This window comes from Hyposmocoma kahamanoa, unplaced genomic scaffold, assembly GCF_003589595.1.
Source record: "Hyposmocoma kahamanoa isolate Upper Pololo Valley unplaced genomic scaffold, ASM358959v1 78, whole genome shotgun sequence".
Taxonomy (NCBI): domain Eukaryota; kingdom Metazoa; phylum Arthropoda; class Insecta; order Lepidoptera; family Cosmopterigidae; genus Hyposmocoma; species Hyposmocoma kahamanoa.
Window position 1 is genome coordinate 13380057 of NW_020653945.1, and position 21833 is coordinate 13401889.

Sequence of the window (21833 nt, forward strand, 5' to 3'; positions counted from 1 at the left end):
ACCTTAAACATGCGAACCTGAAAAATCTACTAAATGTCGCTTATGACTTCGCTTATATTTCTACAAAACGCCGACGATAGGTGCATACCTCAATTCGGCAGAACTTGTACGTAACCGTAAATCGTATATACTATAATATCGTCACCGTCGTATGATTAATCAAGTAGCAAAAAAGTGATTAGCACATCTTCTTAACGTTTTAAAAATTATAATTTTTCAGATGCTATTTCTATCATAATACTCGTATTTTAACTTTTTTTCCCCACAGCAATAAAGTCGTAAAAGTATATCAAAAGATGTTACGGAAATTATATATAATTGAATTCCAGTAGTAGCAGCAGTAATGACGATGGTGGAACTACTTGAAAGAAAATGATCACCTCGGAGTGTTCAGACAGGATAAACTTTCTTTTTCTACTTTTCGTGTATTAAATAGCACATATCAGCATATATTGCGTTTCTAATCAACTTTTTTACATTTTTGTAAGGTAACTTCGTATTAAAAGAATCGAAAAGGCGTCTTATAGAAAGATATTATAATATAAATCTACCATGAAACACCAAATTGCCAGATGGTTGCAACACTTGTAGAAAATTTACCAACATAAAAATATCAACACAAAGCCACATGGAGTAAGCGAGAAAGATATAATCGTTTGGCTGTAGGTGGGAAGAGCAATATAGATAATGCTATGGCTGGCTGGCATGGTTTGGAAAAATCAAAATTTATCTGGAAACAATGTAATAATCGTAATTCCATATTCTCGGTATGAAATAAAATGCGGAGGTAAAAAGGCTAACGCAATATATTGTCTTGAACACGTTGTTTTCTTAATGGCAGTCTTCAGGGACAAAGGAAAAATATACGTGAAAGGGAGACATTTTGGGTCAAGACACAAAAATAGGTCATGTTGATATTCATTCGATAAGGTAAAAATTATTTAGAGCAATATTTTTGCAACGCCTATAAGATAAAATATGTTTTGTAAATGTAAAGATAAACACAGTTAGTTACGTATACGTATTTTCGATAAAAGTACAAAACCAGTACTTCCTAGGTAATTCATTAGTTCATTCATTACCTTACTTCAACCTACACTATGTAAGCGAATATTATGTTTTGGTTCATGCAAATTACCTACCTACATATAAATAAAAGTGTCGCGTTATTTAGTCATTTAGAGCAATATTCTAGCTAATTAAATATTACGCACACGTCAGAGGAATCGTGTTGGGAAAATGGTTGCACTTAAGACTTGGGTAGCGGTGCAAAGCAAAGTGGAGCCTAAGTGACAGGCGTAATTCCATCAATAATGCAACAGTCATTCTACCCACACGTCGATACATTTTCTCGCGAGATTCTATGGCCTTGCGTTGAATGTTATCTTTGGAAACCTGTGGTATCATAAGTAGGGAACCGTAATTGGGGATTTCAAACTTTGGTGCTTAGTTATTATAAAGGCATGTGATCTACTACTAAATAAAGTTCTCATATTCTCAAGTTACACGGGACACACATTAACATGCATGAGAGCACTAGCTAGCCTATTGAATCGTGATGATTTTCCGACACCCGCTGTTGTTTTTAATTGTTCTAAGATATAACGGTAGCAAGGCCGGACGCGGCGCCACTTCGGCCTGGCCTGTATTCTACGCTCTCTTACCAGTTTCCACGACGTTATTGCTGTGTATAGGCTAAAAGCTTTCTCTGAGAGTGCCCTAACTGGCCTTATTAAAGTGTGTACAGAGTTTATAGGCTTTATTAACCGTTGTAATAAATTAACACTTTTGCCTAAATAAATGATTTGGTAGGTAAGGAGTATTTGCAGATCTGTATATCTTTGCAACTTTGACGACAATGAAAAAAAAAACAGATTCACATAAATTATATTTGTTCCATGAGTCGCCTGCACCTACTATACCTATACGTACTTCTACCGTCTTACTCTATTTTCTAAATAGGTTTATCACAACCTACTATGACAGATTCCTTAAGAATGTAAGAACGTACTGAAGCATTACAAAAGGTTATATTACTTGTCAACACTGATGATTCAACAGATCTAAATATTCCTTAAAATATGAAACCAACCCATTACTGGAGTAATGAAGATTTAAAATAAAGACTTACATAAATTTGTACAAGTACGAGTGCAATATTTTAGACATGTCATGTCAAATATTGCAATCGTACTTCTACAAATTTATTCATTTATTATTAGACCTCGGTAGTTTATTTACGTAACAGAAGTGATAATAATACAAGTCGGATAGATAGATCGATCAAGGGCGTTATTGTTTGAACTTATAACCGAACCTTCGGCGCTCATATGTTAATGATACGAATACTAACACTAGTAGGTACCTACCTACCTGTTTAACATTTGTTCGTACTCTAGCTTTGATTTACTATCAATGGTTACATTTACTTTCGCTCATGTAACTATTACATGTAAGATATGAGATGTTTAAGCAGATATTAGGTGTAAAAAGAGTACCATGTAGATTTGGTTTTCTTTATTTACAGTCTCTCTCTTTGTCAATGTTCCACTAACTTCGACACCCCATAAAAGCTACGCTACTAACATTATACTTGGCAAGAATGTCAAAAAGAAACTACCAAACTTGATTGATGGAAGACTGAAAACTAAACTCAAAATAACGGGCACATTATGACTATAAATAACGCGCTCAACTTGTACTTCTGGCATTATGAGCAACATGAAAATTGTTTTTAAATGCGTATTTTCAATGTGTTTTTATTTTTGTTTTGGCACTACCTAGGCTATCGTATCCATTTTGAGAACCGGTCAAAGTAAACAGTGGACTGTGATGGTGAGGGCGAAACCCGTTCGTGTAGTAGAGCTCAAGCTACGCACTACGCATACGTAGGTATGTTTATGGACCGTATCGCAATCCCGTAGGCAGGGCAAAGGGCCAGAGCTCTGGTGAACGACCGCGCGATGTCGCGGTGTCCGGTGCGCACGCCTGCCTTCGCGCTGCACTAATATGGCATAGCTGTTTTGGATATAAATACGCATGCGTCTATTCGTGTAGACAAGTGGCGCCGTTTTACCAATAAGCTAATAATTCTAGTAGCTACAGTTGTGTTCATAACATTACAGCGAAGACGTAAGCATCATGCGTGTACAATGATTTATATGTAAAATAAAACATACTTACATAGCTTATTCATGAATGTTAGCGTAATTGTAAGTTTTTGTCTTTCGAACACCGGGTGTAAATTAAAATAAGATTTTATTAGAAAAACATTAGATACGATTGTAAATTCATAACATTAATGTAAACAACCTTGCATAGACAACGACGTGACCCCGACCTGATTCAACCCACAAAATACGGAAAAGGATTGTAATGCCTAACTAACATGAACTGAACGACAAACACGATATTTGCTTATACAGTCCCGTTACCAGCGTGCATAATACAATATGCCAAACTGACTTCAGTCATGAGGAGAACTTGACATTATAGTAATGAGCATTCACAATAATATTTAATCAGACGACTCTTTTAAAATCTGAATAGAAATAAAAAAACGCGGGCATAACTTGTATGTTACCACTATAAATTGCGACGCCCCTATGGGATGAAAAAGAAATAAGATAGATATCACCATGTGCTGGTTGCTATGTAGCGAAGTCAGGTAGAAGCTGTAAACACGAGAGTATTGTTTCAATTCAGCTGCATCGGCAGGTTTGAACAGAATCTTAGTAGGCCAACAACATATTAACGTAGCGATGTACTTCGTGTATCACGACGTTCGTTTGTTTCTGTTCCGGTCAGAGGACCGGTGTTATTAAACTTGCTCGTGAGTGGAGCGAGGCGAAGGCAAAAATCGACGCGAATCTGCGTCGACGCTGATTTGTTATTCCAACCAACGTGATCATTCTTGCCTTTAAGCGTTAATGCTTTGCAAACATGATTTAAATATATGCAGTTGATGAAGTTTACAACAAAATACAGCTTTCCACTGACTTCATGTCGGATGAACACTTCTTGGAAATTAATTGGCACGTGTATGTTCCACTAACCTAATAGGACGGATGACGTTACAACCAGTGAATTAAGCAATTCGATGGAGCATTACGGGCGTACTTGATTATTTAACTGCAGCGTAGGTATGTGTTTACAATAGCGCACGTCATTTAAAAAATTTCACACCAAACACGTTTAATAATTTATGCGCACGAGCTTCATCGTGTTGTCTTGGCGATTGCAACGTGCATTTGAATTGATGCCAATGAAGCCTAAGCGTAACTTATTAATATTAATGTTTAAGAAGGGTAAAGAAATTATTACTTACGCATACAATTGAAGAATCAACATTTGTTAAAAGAGTAGCACCATTAAACCACTAAATTTCGAGACGACTCGTCAAGTTTTACTTTTGCAAGTGTTATTTTAACATAGTTTTTGTACAAATTCGTTTGATGATAGCGTGGTGTGAGATTGTGCTCTGAGGAGGTAATTTTAAGGCGTGGAGTCGGTTGTTTTCGGGCGGGCGAGCGAGGGGCTGCGCCAAGGTCGCGGGTCGACAACCCGGGTATGCGGTGCTGCAGCGTTCGACATTGGCACTCCGCGTCACGCTCACGTGCAAAACCCGCTCGCCTCGACAACACCGCCGCGAACACCCTATCACTGCCGGCAAACGGACGAAAATACAGGTACCTCAAATCAAACATCAATAAAGCTATACCGTCTGGCACTGCACGCAAGCGCGCAGTTGCCGAACCTACATTATTATATCTCAATATATAATAGTCACAACGACAAGACAACATTGTTCTACATTAAGCTTAATAAAACTCCAAAATATTAATTAAACAATGAACGGCAGGGAAGAGACAATTTACAATAATCGTCGAATTGGTAGATAATTAATTAATTATCCGTGTACCAATATTACACAAGGCAAAGAAAACTGTAAAAAATCGTAAAGCGAACGGTAATTGGTTCAAGATAGAGTTATTTCAACCAGCTGATGCTATGTTTTGGAGCACAAGATGTAAACAACAACAATAACGTAAAATGTGCATCTGTGTTTGAATACGGCGTGAACTGAAGACACATCAGGTGTTCTACCTCAGGTAGCGAATTGTAACGAAAACACGTATACATGCCAAACCGATGCTCATTCCCCCTATAAATCCACGTTGTTATACAAAAAAACTTTAACATTTCTCAGGTACTCTCGGGACTACAAAATATGTTCCGTGTATGTGAGACAAACAACAGTGTGCAAATACTTCCAAGTACAGTCGTCGACAGGACGGTTTTTGCACAGTAAGGTATAAGGAATATAAATTGTTGTTACTCTTCAAAGTACTTCCTATTTCTATTGTTACAAACATCTTTGGACATTACGCAAACAATAGCTAATATTCCGCAGCAACCATTTGCAATTTCAATAATAACAAAAATAAATTTACGTTATTTTTCTAAGCTATATTGAGCTGGACAAGGCCTAATGTTCGAGGTTTATATTATATTTCATAAGCGGTGTCATAGCGTAGAGCATACAACGTATTTAAAATTTTTATTGTAAATTTACTTACTAAAGGTGATTAATCGAAATTGGCAAGCACATAGTTTCCATGTTGACCAGGGGTCGCAGACGACGAACACAATTCACATAGTAAATGTCAAAGAGTGCATCGAAATCAATCTGCAGCTCCGGCGGGGTGCACCCCAGGAAGAGTCAACGACCGGCCCAGTGCACGCGCCCCCGTACCGCGCACGCCAATCTGGAGCCCTACGGGTTCAATGACCCTTTGTCGAGCCGACCCTCTCCCGAAGCCCCTACGAAATACATTGCACACTGCTCAGTGCACACCCAGACAGAACAGCCTCTCAATTAATTTTAGCTTCACGGATCAAGTATTCTGTATCGATACTACAGACTATCGAACCGTCATGTAGCTTAGCTTGGCAGTGTCATTGTCTCATTAAACTGTTTCGTGCTTGCTTAATGTCGGTGTACTACTCAAAACGCAATGTAGCCTTGCACGTTATTTGCACAGCGTATCTGTACGCCTAGTTGTTGCTCGCTTATTATGATAAGAACATAAGAATGGGTTATGGTATGATCCAGCAAGTTTGTTAATAAAACAAATAAAATATAAAGTTTCGAAAATGCTTCTTAACTGCATCACAAAACCAGAAAAAAAAACGCATAAAAATTTTCACCTGCCGAAATCTGAAACGAGAATCTGAAATTTAGAAAATTCTATATTGCATTTCAAAGAAACATTGCTTAGTAAGACTACAACAACCCGAAAACTATACAATGACATGTTCCTGCTATTTCTATTTAAATGCACAGCGTCACAATGCGTCTCGTAGCACACAAAACCAGTGATGACGAACTCAAAACTTTTCATCTGTTGATCATTTGGTGTAGATACTTGACAAAAGAGTCTATTACTCGTACGAACAGCAACGTAAACATCAATGTACACGAACACATTCAGTGAAAACGAGGTGTTATCGAATGTTTGCCAGACTCGATCGAAATATTGTCGAGTGCAACTCCGCTCCGCACGCGACGAGACTGAAATACTTATTATTGAGCTCAATGAAATCGGTGTGTGTCACATTCTTCGTCATAGAAATTTGTTCTTGGTTTTGTAGATACTGATTAAACATGAAAGAAAACATAACGTAATATAACAAGTCACAAACATGACGTATATGCGACATAATTAACTAAAATAATGCTGTTTACGTTTAGTCGCTAAGTAACTGCACAAAGAACCCTCTCGTAGGCGGGTTCAGCTTCGTTCATATGAAACTAACAAAATCACAAAAAAAAGGGGGAACTTAAATGTGAGTGTATCTCGCTACCCTTTTTGCGATACAAAGACCTGTGACCTGTTTGCAGGTACATTTTTGTCGAATCCATAGGAATTGTAGTCAAGGGGTGTGTACTCCATTGGTAAAGCGAATAAACTCAAAAGCTACGGGCGCCACTTTCGTTCGAAACGAGTGGAGAAAGCTGTGGTGTCGCAAGCAACTCACCGTGGAGGCAAAAGGTTTCGTGACGACTGCTCGTGGTTCTTGCACAACGCCCTACATTGCTACGACCACGAGTTGAGTTTTCACGGATTAACGCCGAATGCAAAATACAACACTAATTCCGTTCGATTAATCGATTCGAACAGCCGACCCGTAGTTTCTTACTCGAGACGAAGAATGAGTTGTTTAGTTTTGCAAAAGAAGGAACATGTACGTATAACTCCGAAACGTACTGCTAAATACGAAGATGTGTTCTTTCTTTCTTTCGGGTCTTTTTAAAACAATGATATTTATTATAATCACAATTTAAACATCTTACTGTGTAACGGAAGTTATTTAAGTTGTTCAGAAAATCACCACTAAAATCTTTTTAAGCATTAAATTATTTATAGCCCAGAAGCTATTTTATTTCCAGTTTCTTAGTTTGCACCAACGTAGAGAAGAATAAACTAGGACATGGGACGATGATGGCTCGGTTGCTATAGCATAATTGAATTTGGGTATTGAAAATTGTTAAGTATGTCAGCGGATAGAAGATTGAGTTCAAGTGTACGGCCGTTTACGCAATGCGCGCAACTAGGCTAATATTGTATCTCATCCAACTCCATAGGACTGGTGTACGAGTTACAACATCGCTCGCTTGTGACTGGCAACAACTAATATCGATACATTTACAATTTTACAAGATTCATACTACTACCGCACATGCACCTTCGTATATTATATAATTATTTATATACAAGAACTGCCGCTGTTCAATAGTTTATGTTATAAGTAACGATATGTATTTCGTTTTATTCAATTTTCACATAGAATTTGAAAAAAACTATATTATTAAATCCAAAGTTTGTGTATAATATCATTATTCACGTCATGTAAACAAATTATACTAAATCAATATGTACATTGTTACAATCACTGTGGAGTAAAAGGATATAACAACATAAACGACAACGACAATGGAGGCTTAATGCGAATGGTAGCCTAATTAAAACGTACAGTGAACAGCACATCAAGTTATACATTTTTGTTCGAATATCGCCTCCAGTGCAACGGAATAAGTTCGAATAAGTCTCTGGAAGGAGATATACCCCATGTCATCGCTCATTCCGCTGTCGTACCACCTCCCTTCTGTGTGTGCTCTATCTTGGCAAACTTAGAAGTCTCTGAATAGGTTGTGGACCCAAATCGGCCGCAGCAAGGAGAGCATGCACCGGTGAGGCTCGGAGAGTGTATCTTTGTGGTGGCACATCTTTTGTCGTTCCACGAGTGTCCCTACACCTGCACACGCGAGGGACCTGTGCAACGCCACTGATAATGCTGTGTCAGTCGCTAAGTTACCTACTGGTCCTCACAAATATAAAAGTCAGAGTCTACACGCTAAGAAGAAGAACAGAAGAAGATCCGTCAATTTGTAACGTTAACGTAACAGTAATGTTTCATTGGGTAATATGCTGTTTCATGTTTAATAAAGTAAAAGACAGTATTAAATTTAAAGCCATTTTAAATTTAAAGAACGTTTCTTGCTTGGGTAAAATTTAACACTAAGTTTATGTAACTGCGTAAGAGTTATAAGTAAAAGAGATACGTTTCGAATAACTCAGGCAGAAACTAACAACGAAGCTGGAGGCGTCGGCAAAGTTTACACATATTTCCCTATATATGCGGCGAGGTAGGACAGAGCTATTTCTGTATCAGTATACAGTTACATAAGTTACAGCACGTGACACGTCCACGGAGCAACCAATGAACCGCGAAAAACATCTGTTAAATTGACCTAATTTTTTAATGTACCATATAATAATGCTAACGTATTTACAGCGTCTATCACTAGGTCTCTGTGATACTACAATTTTTCCAAGTTACATATACGATAACTTCACACCCAGTGAGAAGTAGGTTGCACAAAAATCTAGATTTTCAAGACAAAGCGTATGTAGGTACGTATAGTACGTATACCTTTATTTAACAATTGAGAATACTATACGGCTTATGTGATCTGCCGTCCTTATCATAGACAACGCAAACAACACTTTTAGCAGAATTGAGTTATTAACGTATCTGGAATGAGCGAAACGGGTTCTACAATGTTCTATAAGCGCTATCTTATTTACTTAAATGTTACTAACCAAAATCAACGTTATTGACAATTTTCAAAGAAAAAAAAAACATATGCCAATATGTCGAAAGTTACCAAAATGCACACGATAAGGAGGGCCTTGACGTGATGTTGTTATGAGACTAGTTTTCACCATTTACAATTTTAGGTAGTGCAAGTATATTTAGTACTTACCTACTTATTAAAAAAGGAGTAGAGAATGCTAAAAGATGATTTTCATTAAAGGAATTTATAAAAAAGCATGTCTTTATAAGCTTCGTACAACTAAACGCGACCAAGTTTTGTTCCCAGGAAATAACTTTCATTTCAGATCTCCGTGTACTGCAAAAAAAACCGTTACAATGTCATCTTGAGTTGGCAAACCTGTTCAAAGTTTTTCTGTCTGAGCTTTGTTCTGTTCATCTAGTTTCCCCAATGCCATTAAATCCCTTCCAAGTGTGTTAGTCTGTCTACATAAATATTTCCAGACATTTCTATAGTACAGTCTAGACAGGGGGTCGAGCTGTGTAGGGGAAAGCAGGTACTCTCAATAATGATATAATAGCGAATATCAACTGTGATGCTGGAATTTAAAGGTACATTTTGGTTGGTTATAGGTAGGTACTCAGTTTCGTACACAAAGAGTCGAAAAATTGTATCAAATTTCATATTAGGGGATGCGATGAGTGTAAAGCACAAGATCGTGTTATATTATGTATTCTATATGATTCTTCAGGGATCGCCAACATGCAATATGTCAATTTGTTTGCACTCGAATTGTTACGCTAAACATATCTCTACTCAAGATGTTACGCAGTAAAAGTTACCGGATTACGCATAAATACACTCATCAAAAGTGTCTAGGGATAAAGGTATTTTTTAAACATTTGATTACCCGATTAAAATGAAATAAAAATAGCAATATAAAGTTATCAAATGGTCGAGTTCTTAGGTTTTCGCGATTGTTACACATAGGAAATGAAACTATTTTTCCGGATTTAAATCGCGTATATTTGTTTTTTCAAACAAACCATCGTTTCGGGCTATTTACATGGTCACGGTTGATTGACTGTTTAGGGGCCGAAACGTTGGTTTGTTTGAAAAAACAAATATACGCGATTTAAATCTAGAAACATAGTTTCATTTCCTTTATCAAATTATTCATTTATTTTGTAAATTTTGAAATTCACCAAAAAATCATTAAAGTAAAAAATAAATTTTAAAAACCCGGTTTTCAGTAGTTGGCAAAAACGTGCTTAATCCCTAATATATACTTTTGATGTGTCTGTGCAGTTTTCCATAATACAATACTAAAACACCACCATCAACAATGACATCAGCCTGATCATCTGCGATCGAAATTTCTATAATCATCACACTTGGTAGGTGGTTAAGCAAACCTAGAAGACCATAATCTTATGCTTTTTCCCTAATCTTTAGTAAAATACAATGGGTTCATAAAATAGCGAGTAAAACGGCTGAAAATTATAGGCAAGCAAATAAATTGACAGATACACATGATCATACTATAAGAATTCCCAGTTCGTCTTTAGATTGCTAAAACAACTACAACTTATATATATTTGTTATATCATACCAAGTGGCGGGACGAACAAGTTGTGCGCCTGTGGATAAGGGACACGCCTGTCAATAGCAGTTGCAGTGCCACTTAAGGCTTTAAATCGCACAGATTTGAGGGGCACTGCCATTGCGCCCGTCGCCATAAGTTCACAAGTCCTATGTGCCTGTAACTTCAATAGCACCCTTACCCTTCAAAACCGGAACATAGTAATGCTCACATTACTGCTTGGCGGCAGAAATAGGTAAGATGCCTGTACTTCCCTGGACGAACTCTGTCCCAAAGAGCTCTACTGCTACTTTATATTTTAACGGTAACGGTTTTTGAACAAAAACTAAATATTCAATTCGGTAACTCAACAAACAAACAAAAACTAACGTTTCTAATAGTTTAATAGGTGCTTGGCTCCCATTGACCTATATTGGCTCCCATAGGGTTGGGTTTAAATTTTTGTAGTAAATTAAAGAATTATTGGATTTACTTTCAGATAATACATAACAATTTTCCCTAATGAATGAAACAGCATGCTAAGCTTGATTTGTTGCAGTATTCACATTTACCTTATGTATCAGAATTGTCATTACCACTCTCTAATATTTTGTTCGAAAAAATATAAGTATTTTCTCAAACAAAAATTATTTCTAATTTAATTACCAATTTTTCTAATTATATCTACTTATTCTTACAAGATTAACTATTGTGACACTTGGACGTGCATAAAATATTTTTACTAACACGTAAGCACTTCTTATTATCACATTGCTTTCTGCACCTACATTTAACAAATCCTTGGGCATTGCCTAATGTACGTTCGACGTTGTGTAGAATACCTAGACCAAGTTTACAATAGAGTTTATTTCGTACATTGACTGACTGTTTTAGGAATTGTGTAGAACATTATAATACGTGGAGCGCACTAGAAGTTTCCGGAATGGATAAGAAAAAAATACTATAAATGGTCATAAATTAATTTATTGTTTCTCAAAATATTCTCAGTTAGCGTTAATGCACTTTTTCATACGAATGAAGCAAATCTGAGAAACAAAATCATTTATGCCACTCCTCCGTGACAATCTCTGAAACATATTGATCATACTCTTCGACAACCTCTTCAGGTGATAAAAATCGTTGACCGCGTAACTAGTTCTTAATTTTTGGAAATAAATAAAAGTCACAAGGTGCCTGGTCGGGATTTTACGCGGGATGGTTCATAAGGTCAACGTTGTTCACCTTTAAAAATTCATTTGTTTGTCTCGCCGTGTAAGAACTGGCATTATCGTGGTGCAAGATGTTACGGCGTTTACGATTATTTTTACGGAGTTTGTCAATAACTTCCGGCAAACAAATGGTCGTATACCAATCACTATTCACGGTACAACGATTCTCCAAAGCAACAGTAGCCACGTGTCCAGTTTTATTAAAAAAGAAGCAATCATCCGCTTAGAGGCACTTTGCACGCGCGCCACTTTGGTTGGTTTCGGCTCATCTCGAAAGACCCGTACGCTCGATTGATGCTCTGTTGTGGGATCGTAATTATAAATCCATGTTTCGTCACTTGTTACTATGTCCCACACCAAAGTTGACGCCCCTTCGTTGAATCTGGTAAGCATGGCATTGCACTTGACTTAAAAAATCATACTACGAAAATTTTCATGAGTTAAATCCATGGTGATGTAGACAAGCAATTTCTAAAATGACGCCACAATGTAAAAACAAGTGACAGCCAGATGAAACAAACTGTATTCTACAGCCAAAGCGTTCCATTTTTAAATGTTGTAATTACTTTTTAAATATTATTTATGTAAGTGGCCAGTTCCGGAAACCTATAGTGCACCCTATGTACAGAACACCGGATTACATACATTGTAGGTAACATATACATTACGTTTTTATACATTTTATAACCGGTTTAGAACCTAAATTCTTAATGCGACTGCATATTTTTTTCGTACATGTTACCTTTTAATAATCTCGTATAATCGATGATTATCTTTTATTTTACAGGACATAGCACATGAGTGGTAAATTTGGTTAGCTGGTTATGGATTCGAAGAACAGCGAAAAAGAAGTACATTTGAAGTTTAAGGTTGAGAGAAATTCCCTAAGTAATTATTATAAAGAAGAGCTTAAGCAGTTTTGCCTTTTTCGAGATATATCAAACCCTCCATTGTTTATGTTTTCTTTTTAAAATATGTCTCCTCTAACGAAATGCTATAATTTAATGATCGAAAATTAACTTTGGGCGTACCAAAACCGTAACAAAATAGGTGTAAAAATATCAAAGGAAAGAAACTCCAACGTTCTTACATCCGATTTTAGTTAAAGGAAGCGATAAAATTAACGCGTTATTTAATAGTTTTTGCAATACAATTAATGTATTCGTCATCATAAGTACAGCAGCCTAGAATAGGCCATTCGAAAAATTTAGGATTAGTCATAATTGCCACATTTGCAGAATGTTGGCGAGTCATAATCAAGCTGCAACCCGTCTCTTAGATTCCTACTCCAAGACACAGGGAGCTTAGTGTAGTTCCATTTGTAGTCTGAAAGCCACCCGGTAATAGGTGTACATTCATATTATCAACCACATAAGTATGGTAAAGCACCCTATGTGGTTGATAATGACGTTCAATGTTAATTCAATTAACTAGAAATTCTAGTCCGCACTTAAAACAAAATTATTTTTAATTGTTTTTAAGTGCTCCTAAATACTCTTTACTATTTCTTTAACAAATCAACGTACGCTGAATGTTTTATTTTCTGTAAGTGTTAAATTTCTCTGTACATAAAACAATGTAAGGTTGAGCGTTTGCTGTGTGGGTTGCGAGTGAGGTGTCGGGCTGGCCGGGCCGCCGCCGCCGTCGTCGACGGATCGATACCAGTCCACAGGCGCCTGCTCGCCCCCTGCCAATTTAATCTAGACCCCACACCGCCTGCTCCTCTTTATACAACCCCCACTGAACACAATGATAGACGGCACATTGCGGATCTAATTAAAATGGACATTCGGCGATCTAAATTCGTGTAGATTCTTGAGAACGTATGTAATTCTGTTACTTCAAACATCTATTTCGACTTCACCAGATCACAATTTTAGTAAACTTCGAAGTTTACGCAAGCCCTAGTTTTTGTAACATGGACATAAAAATTTACTTCGTAAGGCAGTTAATATTATCGATATCGGAATTATAACTTTGATGCGCAGTTACATTAACGTATTGATGACTCGCTAACCGTAACTATTTCCTTGTCGCGTCACCGTTATTGTTTATGTCCCAATACTTACACAAGGCGACCGCTTCAGAGGTAATATAATCCGCCACCAAGTGGCGTATGTTAATTTGCTGCGTGTTTCATGTCAATAAATATTTACATTGTTATGTGTGCACAATAACACTTTGTTTTATTTCGTGTATGCACTCTGTTCGGGATATGTATCACAAAATGGCTGCACTTGCTCTGTACGACACGATACCTTATCGCGCTGAGATAAAATTCGCCAGTGGACTTACACGCACGATTCAAGTTTTGCTTAGTTGCCAAACTAGTGGAATATTGTTATAACTCCTGTTTATAACAGGAACCTCATTATTCGATATAAATCAATTGCTATCTAGGAATATTTCAAATATAAGAAATTGGATACAACATGAAAATATAACTATCCAGAGAGTTTTCATAGACGTCTTTTTAATTTATTATGCGGTGGTTCATTGCCCCAGTTTTCGCATTTCTTACTGTAATTATGTACGTCAATCTAAAACATGGACTGATGAAGGAGATGAATCACTAAGAAAAAATAATTGGGTTGTTATATTTCATGAAACTAAGTAACAAGTATTCCTTTATTTCAGAACTGAAGACGAAAGCGATTTCCTGGTAATTAGCTTTGCAGTAATACCAGTAGGTAGGTCTTTAGTCAAGGAGAGTCTTATAACATTTCTTTATAAAACGTTTAGCTTTTAAAGTTCAAATTCAGGCAGAAATATTGTTGTGTTGAAACATGTTTATGTTATGTATTTGGTTTTATTATAGTGTACAGTAGCGGTACAAACATAATAATAAACATAATAATGGACAAAAGTGCTAGTAACTACCCTCTTCTAAAACACAAAATAGGCGTCTAGAGATTGAGCAACGGACACGCCAGCCCGTGACACCATACCCTCTTCTTATTTTTGCAAATTATTTTTATTGGTACTTTACACAGTATTGGTATTTATACAATAGTTAATAAGTCCATAAAGTATTTATTAATGTTTTTAACAACTTTATTAAAAATTTGTATTCTGTGAGTGTAGAGTGTTTTATACTCGTAGATTTTATACAACAAAGAGAGAGCATCATGAAACTAAAGAATAATGATAATGGTATTGAACTTATGATGAGTTGAATTGTCTACTCAAATCAATGAGGATCAGCAACTAGTTAACGATTCCTAAATAGGTATTCTTTCCTACTCCCATTGAAAGACACAATAAGTTGATACTTATTATTTCTTATTTACTAGTATATCGATTAATAAATCAACCAAATGAGTAACATTCATTTCCATAACAGTTAATTGAATACTTGTCAATGTAAAGTTAATAAGTAGCAATATTAGGTAGTATTTATTTTAAATGGGACAGTGTGGGGAAATCCGAAACCATAGACTATACAAGGAAACTGCCTTAGGAACCATTAAGTCTTTTTTTGTGAAAACAATTTTGGCATAGTGAATTTTTTGGTCAAGCGTGAGTGGTTCATAAAAATGAATAAAATTTATCAAAATATTTTTATTGCTAATCAACTCAGTTTCATGCAGGAATCATTTCATTGTATGGGACAAAAAAAGTTGGTCAAATTTCATAAAATATTTTTCATACAAATTTAATAAAAATTTACGTTTTTTTTTAATGCTGATAGATTCAGTTTCTCATAAGTATGATTTTATTTTATGGGAAGAAAAAATCGGGACAGCAGAAGTTGGTTAAATTTAATAAAAAGTTGTTCTGATACAAAATGAACAACATTTTAGTAAATTTGAATTATTTGACAGGTTTATTGATTTTTTGTGTTTTTTTTTAAGTTTAGGTAAGGATTGGATAGTTTTAAACATCAATTCTATTTTGGTCTTGAACACAACCTATGAATTGAAATTTTCACAGTAATTCTATAATATAGTTGAGAAAACGATACTGTTATGTTCTTTTGTAAAAAACATTGAGTTGTACATTCTTTTAACTGCCTCTGTGGTCAAACGGTTACCATCCCGGACTGCCACGCGAGAGGTCCCGGGTTCGATTCCCGAACCGGGAGAAATATTTGTACGACCTACATTTATTTCTTTCGTGAGTTTCGGTGTAATTTCTGGTGTTTTATGTGTATGTCCATGGCACCCGCGACACAGGGTTTCCCTAGTGCGGGGCTATGTTGAGTGTGTGCGTTTTTTTTTTGTTAAAAAATTAATGACACGTGTGATAAATTCCGTATTTTGTAAAATAAACTACAAAATGTGTTTTAAAAGTTTATTTAAGTAGTTAAAATATTTAATGCTTCTTGCTTTTTTATTTTTGATAATATTTATCTTTTAAAATACTAAAAATAATCCACACAAGTGCACAACAACATCACATTTTTGTTTAACAACTGACTGACATTTCTTTTACAAAAACTACTTATGTATGCTGGATTTAAGTTGGTTTTTGTGAAATACAAATCAACAATTGTTTAGTTAAGCGTATCCAGTCTATAACATTGACTTCGTAAAAACTTATTACATACATACATACATATACTTCAACCCTAAAAACTTAATACACCTAAAATATACTGAAGGGAAAATTGCAAATTCGATCTTGCTTTGGTTTTCAACTTCTCACAATAACTATTAACCATTATTATGATTAACCATTGAGTTTTATATTTAAATATAAATGGAGAATATTTTTGAAGAAGGAAAGGTCGAACTGTGCAACGGAATAATAACGAGTAAACAAGGGTCAGGAGAGGAATATGAATAGAAAAAACACAATGGAGATAAAAATAAGTGTACATTACAAAAGCAAGATAGCAAAACGTTTTCACTGGAACTAAATAAAATACAGAACCCAAAAGCAGAAGAATAATTATTGTTGCATAATGTTTTAAAATTATTTAAACTTAAATGCAATAGACTATGTAATGTAATCTTTTTCCAATAGATGAGGCCACTACAGTCATATTAGGAACACATGCAGAGGCCTAACCCTTTGGTAAAAGTAATGTACGAGCCATTTGCAGAAAAGTGTTAAAAATTTAAATGAGTTTATACTATTTTAGGGGATAGAAAGTGTACGAGTGTGTGTATATTAGGAACCAGCATGCTCTAATATAAACCAGTGTACGTCTTCCAGCTGAATGATGATGATGATGCGTTAATATTATTTTTCGAATATGTATAGTACAGACAATTTATTTTGCTCACAAAAAGTCTTCTGATATTTGGTATGTTACATTATGTTTATTATTATTATATACACATACATAAAGCAAAGAGTCAAAAGAACAAGAAATACAGGAACAAAGACGCGCAGGAAACAGAGAACAAAGAATATTATTATTATATTGCAGCACTTAAATTATTAATAGGTATATTCTTCAAACTACATGAAATTGCACTTAAGACAATGCTCTCACTCAATGATAGGTTATTTGTTATTGTTATATTAAGATGACAAGACAATTTAGACTTAAAATGCTGACCAGATGCAACCCAAAACCGAAACTAGATGAAAAAGAGGAGCTCTTTGCCGAGGAGGGTCATAAGATCAAATATGTTTAAAATACAAATGGTACAATACATGCAGATATCCATTTAACTGCCTCCGAGACCGTACAGTTACCATACTGGTCTGCCTAGCAGAGGTACCGGGTTCAAATCCTAGGCCAAGACAAATGTTTGTATGGCCTACATTTATTTCTCTTGAGAGTTTGGGTGTAATTTGTAGTTGGACCATAACACAAGCGATACAGGGTTTCCCTAGTGCGGGGTTTCAAAAAAATAAATAAATATCATATGCAACATTGACAAGGGCAGCTAAATATTTTAAATTAGTTACAGACTCCCAGACACTAAAGTTTTTCCTGACAACATTCCTAGAGAGAATTACATTACTCTAGTACTCATAATAATCACCTTGATAAAATTTGATACCAATTTATTTGTATGTATATACATTGTATGTATATAATATATAACTGCATAATAGTTAAAAAAGGACATTAAAAAACCAGTTCCTATTAAATTTGAGTAACAGATGGCAAAATGTTCAGTACTAAAAAGAATAGGTAATATTATCTAAAATGCCAACACTACAGAACATGTTGGTTACATTATCTGTTATAGAGTGCCTAACAAAGGATAATGACTGAGCTAAAACAAGTTTATAGTGTTTGTTTTTATTGAAATATAATGCACAGTATGCTAAAGCAACAATGTAAGGAGAACAAAATTATAATGCAAACAAAAATTTTTACAGATTTGTAACGATTTTTGTTGAAATGTGGTAAACCTAAATTTTTCACTTGTGTTCTTTTCAATGTTTTTTTTAGTTTGCAACCATTTCAATCGAAAAAGCTTCTAATATTAGTATCTCGCGACAAGGACGCTATGTAATCTATTCAGATGGCTATAAAATTAAGGAAGTGCGCCGAATTCACTGAGTTGCATCATGACCTTCTCATAAAAATAGGCTGACCAGTTACTAAGAGCATAATCGATTTACGTTACTCCATTTTATACAGCGCAACGCAAACTCACCAAATGAAAGAATTCCGCAGCAGTCGACTGCGACTCGATTGTTGGCCTAATTTACACACATAGCACGAGCAAAATAAGGCGCAATAAGTTACTGAAACCGTAGTTCATTTATCGCGAGTACTGCAAGGCAAAACCACCAATCGTTTATTGTTCTTCTGTACGTAAATTTCAAGGAATCTTTTAAATTCACTTGTAGTCCACAAATTGTCACTGTTTCGAGATGAAATGACACTATTCAATTTTGACCCATACTTGATTTTCACTGATTTTCAAGCAGACAGTTGAGAACAAAAACAGCTGGTTGCTCATTGTGTTTTTTCTCTGCACACAAAAGCAAGCGCGCACGCCCACCAACTGACGACTGCCGTGATTGGCCAATGGCAGCAAATGAGCTTGATAGAGTGGTGAAAACCGGTAATGTAGGAAACCGTTAATTTTATAAAAACACATTTGTATTATATTATGGAAAACCATTTCTTGAACGTAATTTATGCGTTATTAGGAAGGCATATTAAAATATTAAGCGTAACAATTATTGTAACAACTTCCTTAAAACTCTTAAATCTTATTATGGGCGTGATGACAAGCATTAAAAATGTCAATGGTCACATAATAATCTAATTCCTTTTTAAAATTGAACAGGTACATATATTACGCATTTTACAAATATACATTGTTAGTTAATTTGGACGTATGGGAGTGTTTTGCTTCATCAGCATCTGAATAATCTTCATCCTTAGATAAACACAAGTTTTTCAAAATTTCTGATGGTGATGGCATATTTTTATCGGATGGAATGGAGTCAATGAAATCTTCTAAGTTTGCATTAAATAATTCAGCGCCGCTAATTGTTGAATTATTATTTGTAGGAGCAGAATCATAACTAGTGCCAGGAACTGGTTCACAATTATTTTCTTTAAATGCTTCATTTAGCAATGTAAAGTTTTCAGATTCCATGTCCTCTAATGATAACTTTGCCCCTCGTCGTGCCAGTTCTGCATTAGCCTCCGATACCTCAAGATAATTTTGTTTTTCGTAATTGTTGTGCTCTAAGCTATTAGCAAGATATTCATTTAATATATTGTCAGTCACTTTCGATGTAGATTCTTCGTCCGTATTCTTCTTTCTCAATTTTTCTACAAGATCTCCAGTTTGTCGCACAACTGTTCCTGGGGGTTGAGCCTGGCATTTGTGAGTTCTCTGTGATACCTATAAATAAATTATAGATAACATTTTTTTTTTCATAACATCTTAGATGAATTTACTTACTAAAAATATTTTGGACAATTAAACTTTAAAGATACTTGCTTTATATCGAAAGCTTTTATCACATGCCGTGCATTTATAAGGCATGACGCCTGTGTGGATACGACGGTGTACTAAATATGAAACTCTTTGACGGAAACATTTACCTGAAAAAGTAATAAAAGTTATAATTCTATTTAAAATAGTTGTGTATCGTATCATGTAACATTTTACGTTTAGTTCGTTGAGTTCACGTTACAACTCACCACAAGTCTCACACGAAAATGGCTTTTCCCCAGTGTGAATTCGTTGATGATTGTGCAAGGTCGATAATTCTTTGAAAGATCGGCCACAGTAGCTGCATGTGTGAGGTTTTTCATCATTATGGTACAAAAGATGTTTATGATAAGATTGTTGAAATGTAAACGTCTTATTGCATTGAGTGCAAGCGTACGGAGTTTCACCTGCAAATAAAAATAAACAAATGAGACTCAATTTTGGCAACTAGTCGTCCTGAATGTTCTCTTTCATAATTTTGTATTTTTATTATCTTTATATATACCATATTAGGCCATTTGAAATATCTATTTACTGCCAATTTTATAATTAAAGCTGAAGCAATGTCTTAATTTTTGTACTCTTTGCAAGATCTGTCTAAAGAGTTCACAAAATAGGCAAGTTTGGTTAGCAATTGTGTTGTCATTTGCGTGGGATTGGCAAGTACTTTAAAATTAAAATACTAGTTTATAATAATGAATTTAAAATAGTTGTGTTATTTTTGGTTAGTATGAATTACCTATTCCAATATTTTAACCTGTATGTAAGCGTTTGTGTTTCTTCAAGAAATATTTTGTTGTAAAACATTTTCTACAAACATCACATTGCCACTGTTTACTATCATTCCTGTTAAAACTAACTGGATCGTCATCGGTCGATTTTTTCTCTTCTTTACTTTTTTCTATAACTGTTTCAGAGTTACAAGGTCCAAATCCATAATGCGCTACTCTTAAATGGACCATTAACGACCCGCGCATCTTGAAATTTTTCGGACACAAGTGACAATGGTAACGCGTAGAATTTATATTAGAATTATCATCAATATTATGAATCAAGCATCTATGCATTCTTAAAATATCGACATCGACAAATTGCAAACCACAGACGTTGCATGTAGTATTTGTTTGTGTTAACGATGTTTCTGTTTTTACAGTTGATGCATAAATAGAACTGCCGGCTTGCATACATTCTTCTAGTGGCTGCGCTCGCGATATATCTATAACAGGTAATGTATTTACAGATATCAGTGGCAGCTTCGGAAATATCTTTACAAATTTAACTGGGGCATTTGCTGAAGACAGAGTTTTATTTTTAGAAGTACACGGTTTAGCTCTCTTTTGCGGAGTTTTGTTCGTTCCTTGATTTTCATTTCTTGGTTTTAGTTTTGCTTCTAATGTTTCACTTTGTTGTGCACTGTCTACTTTTGTTATAATTTTAACGTGAGTAAATAGGTGTATAGTAAGCTTATCCAAACCACATACTTCATCTTGGCAAACGGGGCACAAAATTTTGTTTGTTGAAACAAATATAAGTCTATCTTTTAATGATTGCACAGAATCGAAAACTCCGGTATGTGAACATATCGGACAAGGTAAAAATGCAGCATCTGCACTCATGGAAACAAGAAATTCGTATATTACTAGGAGTTAGGAACGTTTGCCGATGGGCACAATCGCGAGAAACTAAAGCTCCGATGCGGTATTTTTGGAGTTCCACGTACTGGTTCTTTTGGCACCATTTCAAAATATTTTACGAAACAATCCATTCATCCAAGTGTTAATACTAGCTGTTTTTTTATGTTTATATATATTTTTAAAGGGTTTTTATTACTAAAGAACTAAAGCTGTTTTTATAATATTTTTAAGCTGTAAAAGTGCTGTGGTGCATAAAGGAGTAGAAAGGAATTTTAATTAAATTTATTACACTCTACTCTCGTTCCATTACTTTACATTCAAATATTCTCGAATTATATGAATTTTGCAATTTCGATTACCTAATAAATATGTCTTTTTGCTGTAAAATGCAGTTAGAGT

General features: G+C 35.3%; 2 protein-coding genes across 5 annotated transcripts in view; both read right to left on the reverse strand.

The window, feature by feature from the left end:
• The window catches only part of LOC113233276 (E3 ubiquitin-protein ligase TRIP12), a 47918-nt gene extending 29290 nt beyond the window's left edge, over positions 1–18628 (reverse strand). For all 4 annotated transcript variants that reach the window (XM_026468338.1, XM_026468337.1, XM_026468335.1 and 1 more), the window contains exon 1: positions 18499–18628. The gene's annotated coding sequence lies outside the window, so the exon portion shown is untranslated. The remainder of the gene's footprint in view (positions 1–18498) is intronic.
• A 111-nt stretch (positions 18629–18739) lies between these two features.
• On the reverse strand, positions 18740–21506 carry LOC113233277 (zinc finger protein 354A). The gene is made up of 4 exons (XM_026468339.1): positions 20558–21506; positions 20010–20207; positions 19807–19910; positions 18740–19707 (listed from the first exon to the last, which is right to left on the reverse strand). Exons 1-4 carry the CDS (start codon positions 21414–21416, stop codon positions 19159–19161), a joined length of 1710 nt encoding a protein of 569 aa, XP_026324124.1. The 5' UTR covers positions 21417–21506; the 3' UTR covers positions 18740–19158.
• Positions 21507–21833: the final 327 nt, after the last annotated feature.

Coding starts and splice junctions, on each gene's coding strand:
- LOC113233277 (XM_026468339.1), bottom strand. CDS start 21,416: ATGAGTGCAGATGCTGCATTTTTACCTTGTCCGATATGTTCACATACC. Junction 20,208..20,557: donor ACACAAACGCTTACATACAG/GTTAAAATATTG, acceptor TTTTATTTGCAG/GTGAAACTCCGTACGCTTGC. Junction 19,708..19,806: donor ATAAAAGCTTTCGATATAAA/GCAAGTATCTTT, acceptor ATTTATTTATAG/GTATCACAGAGAACTCACAA.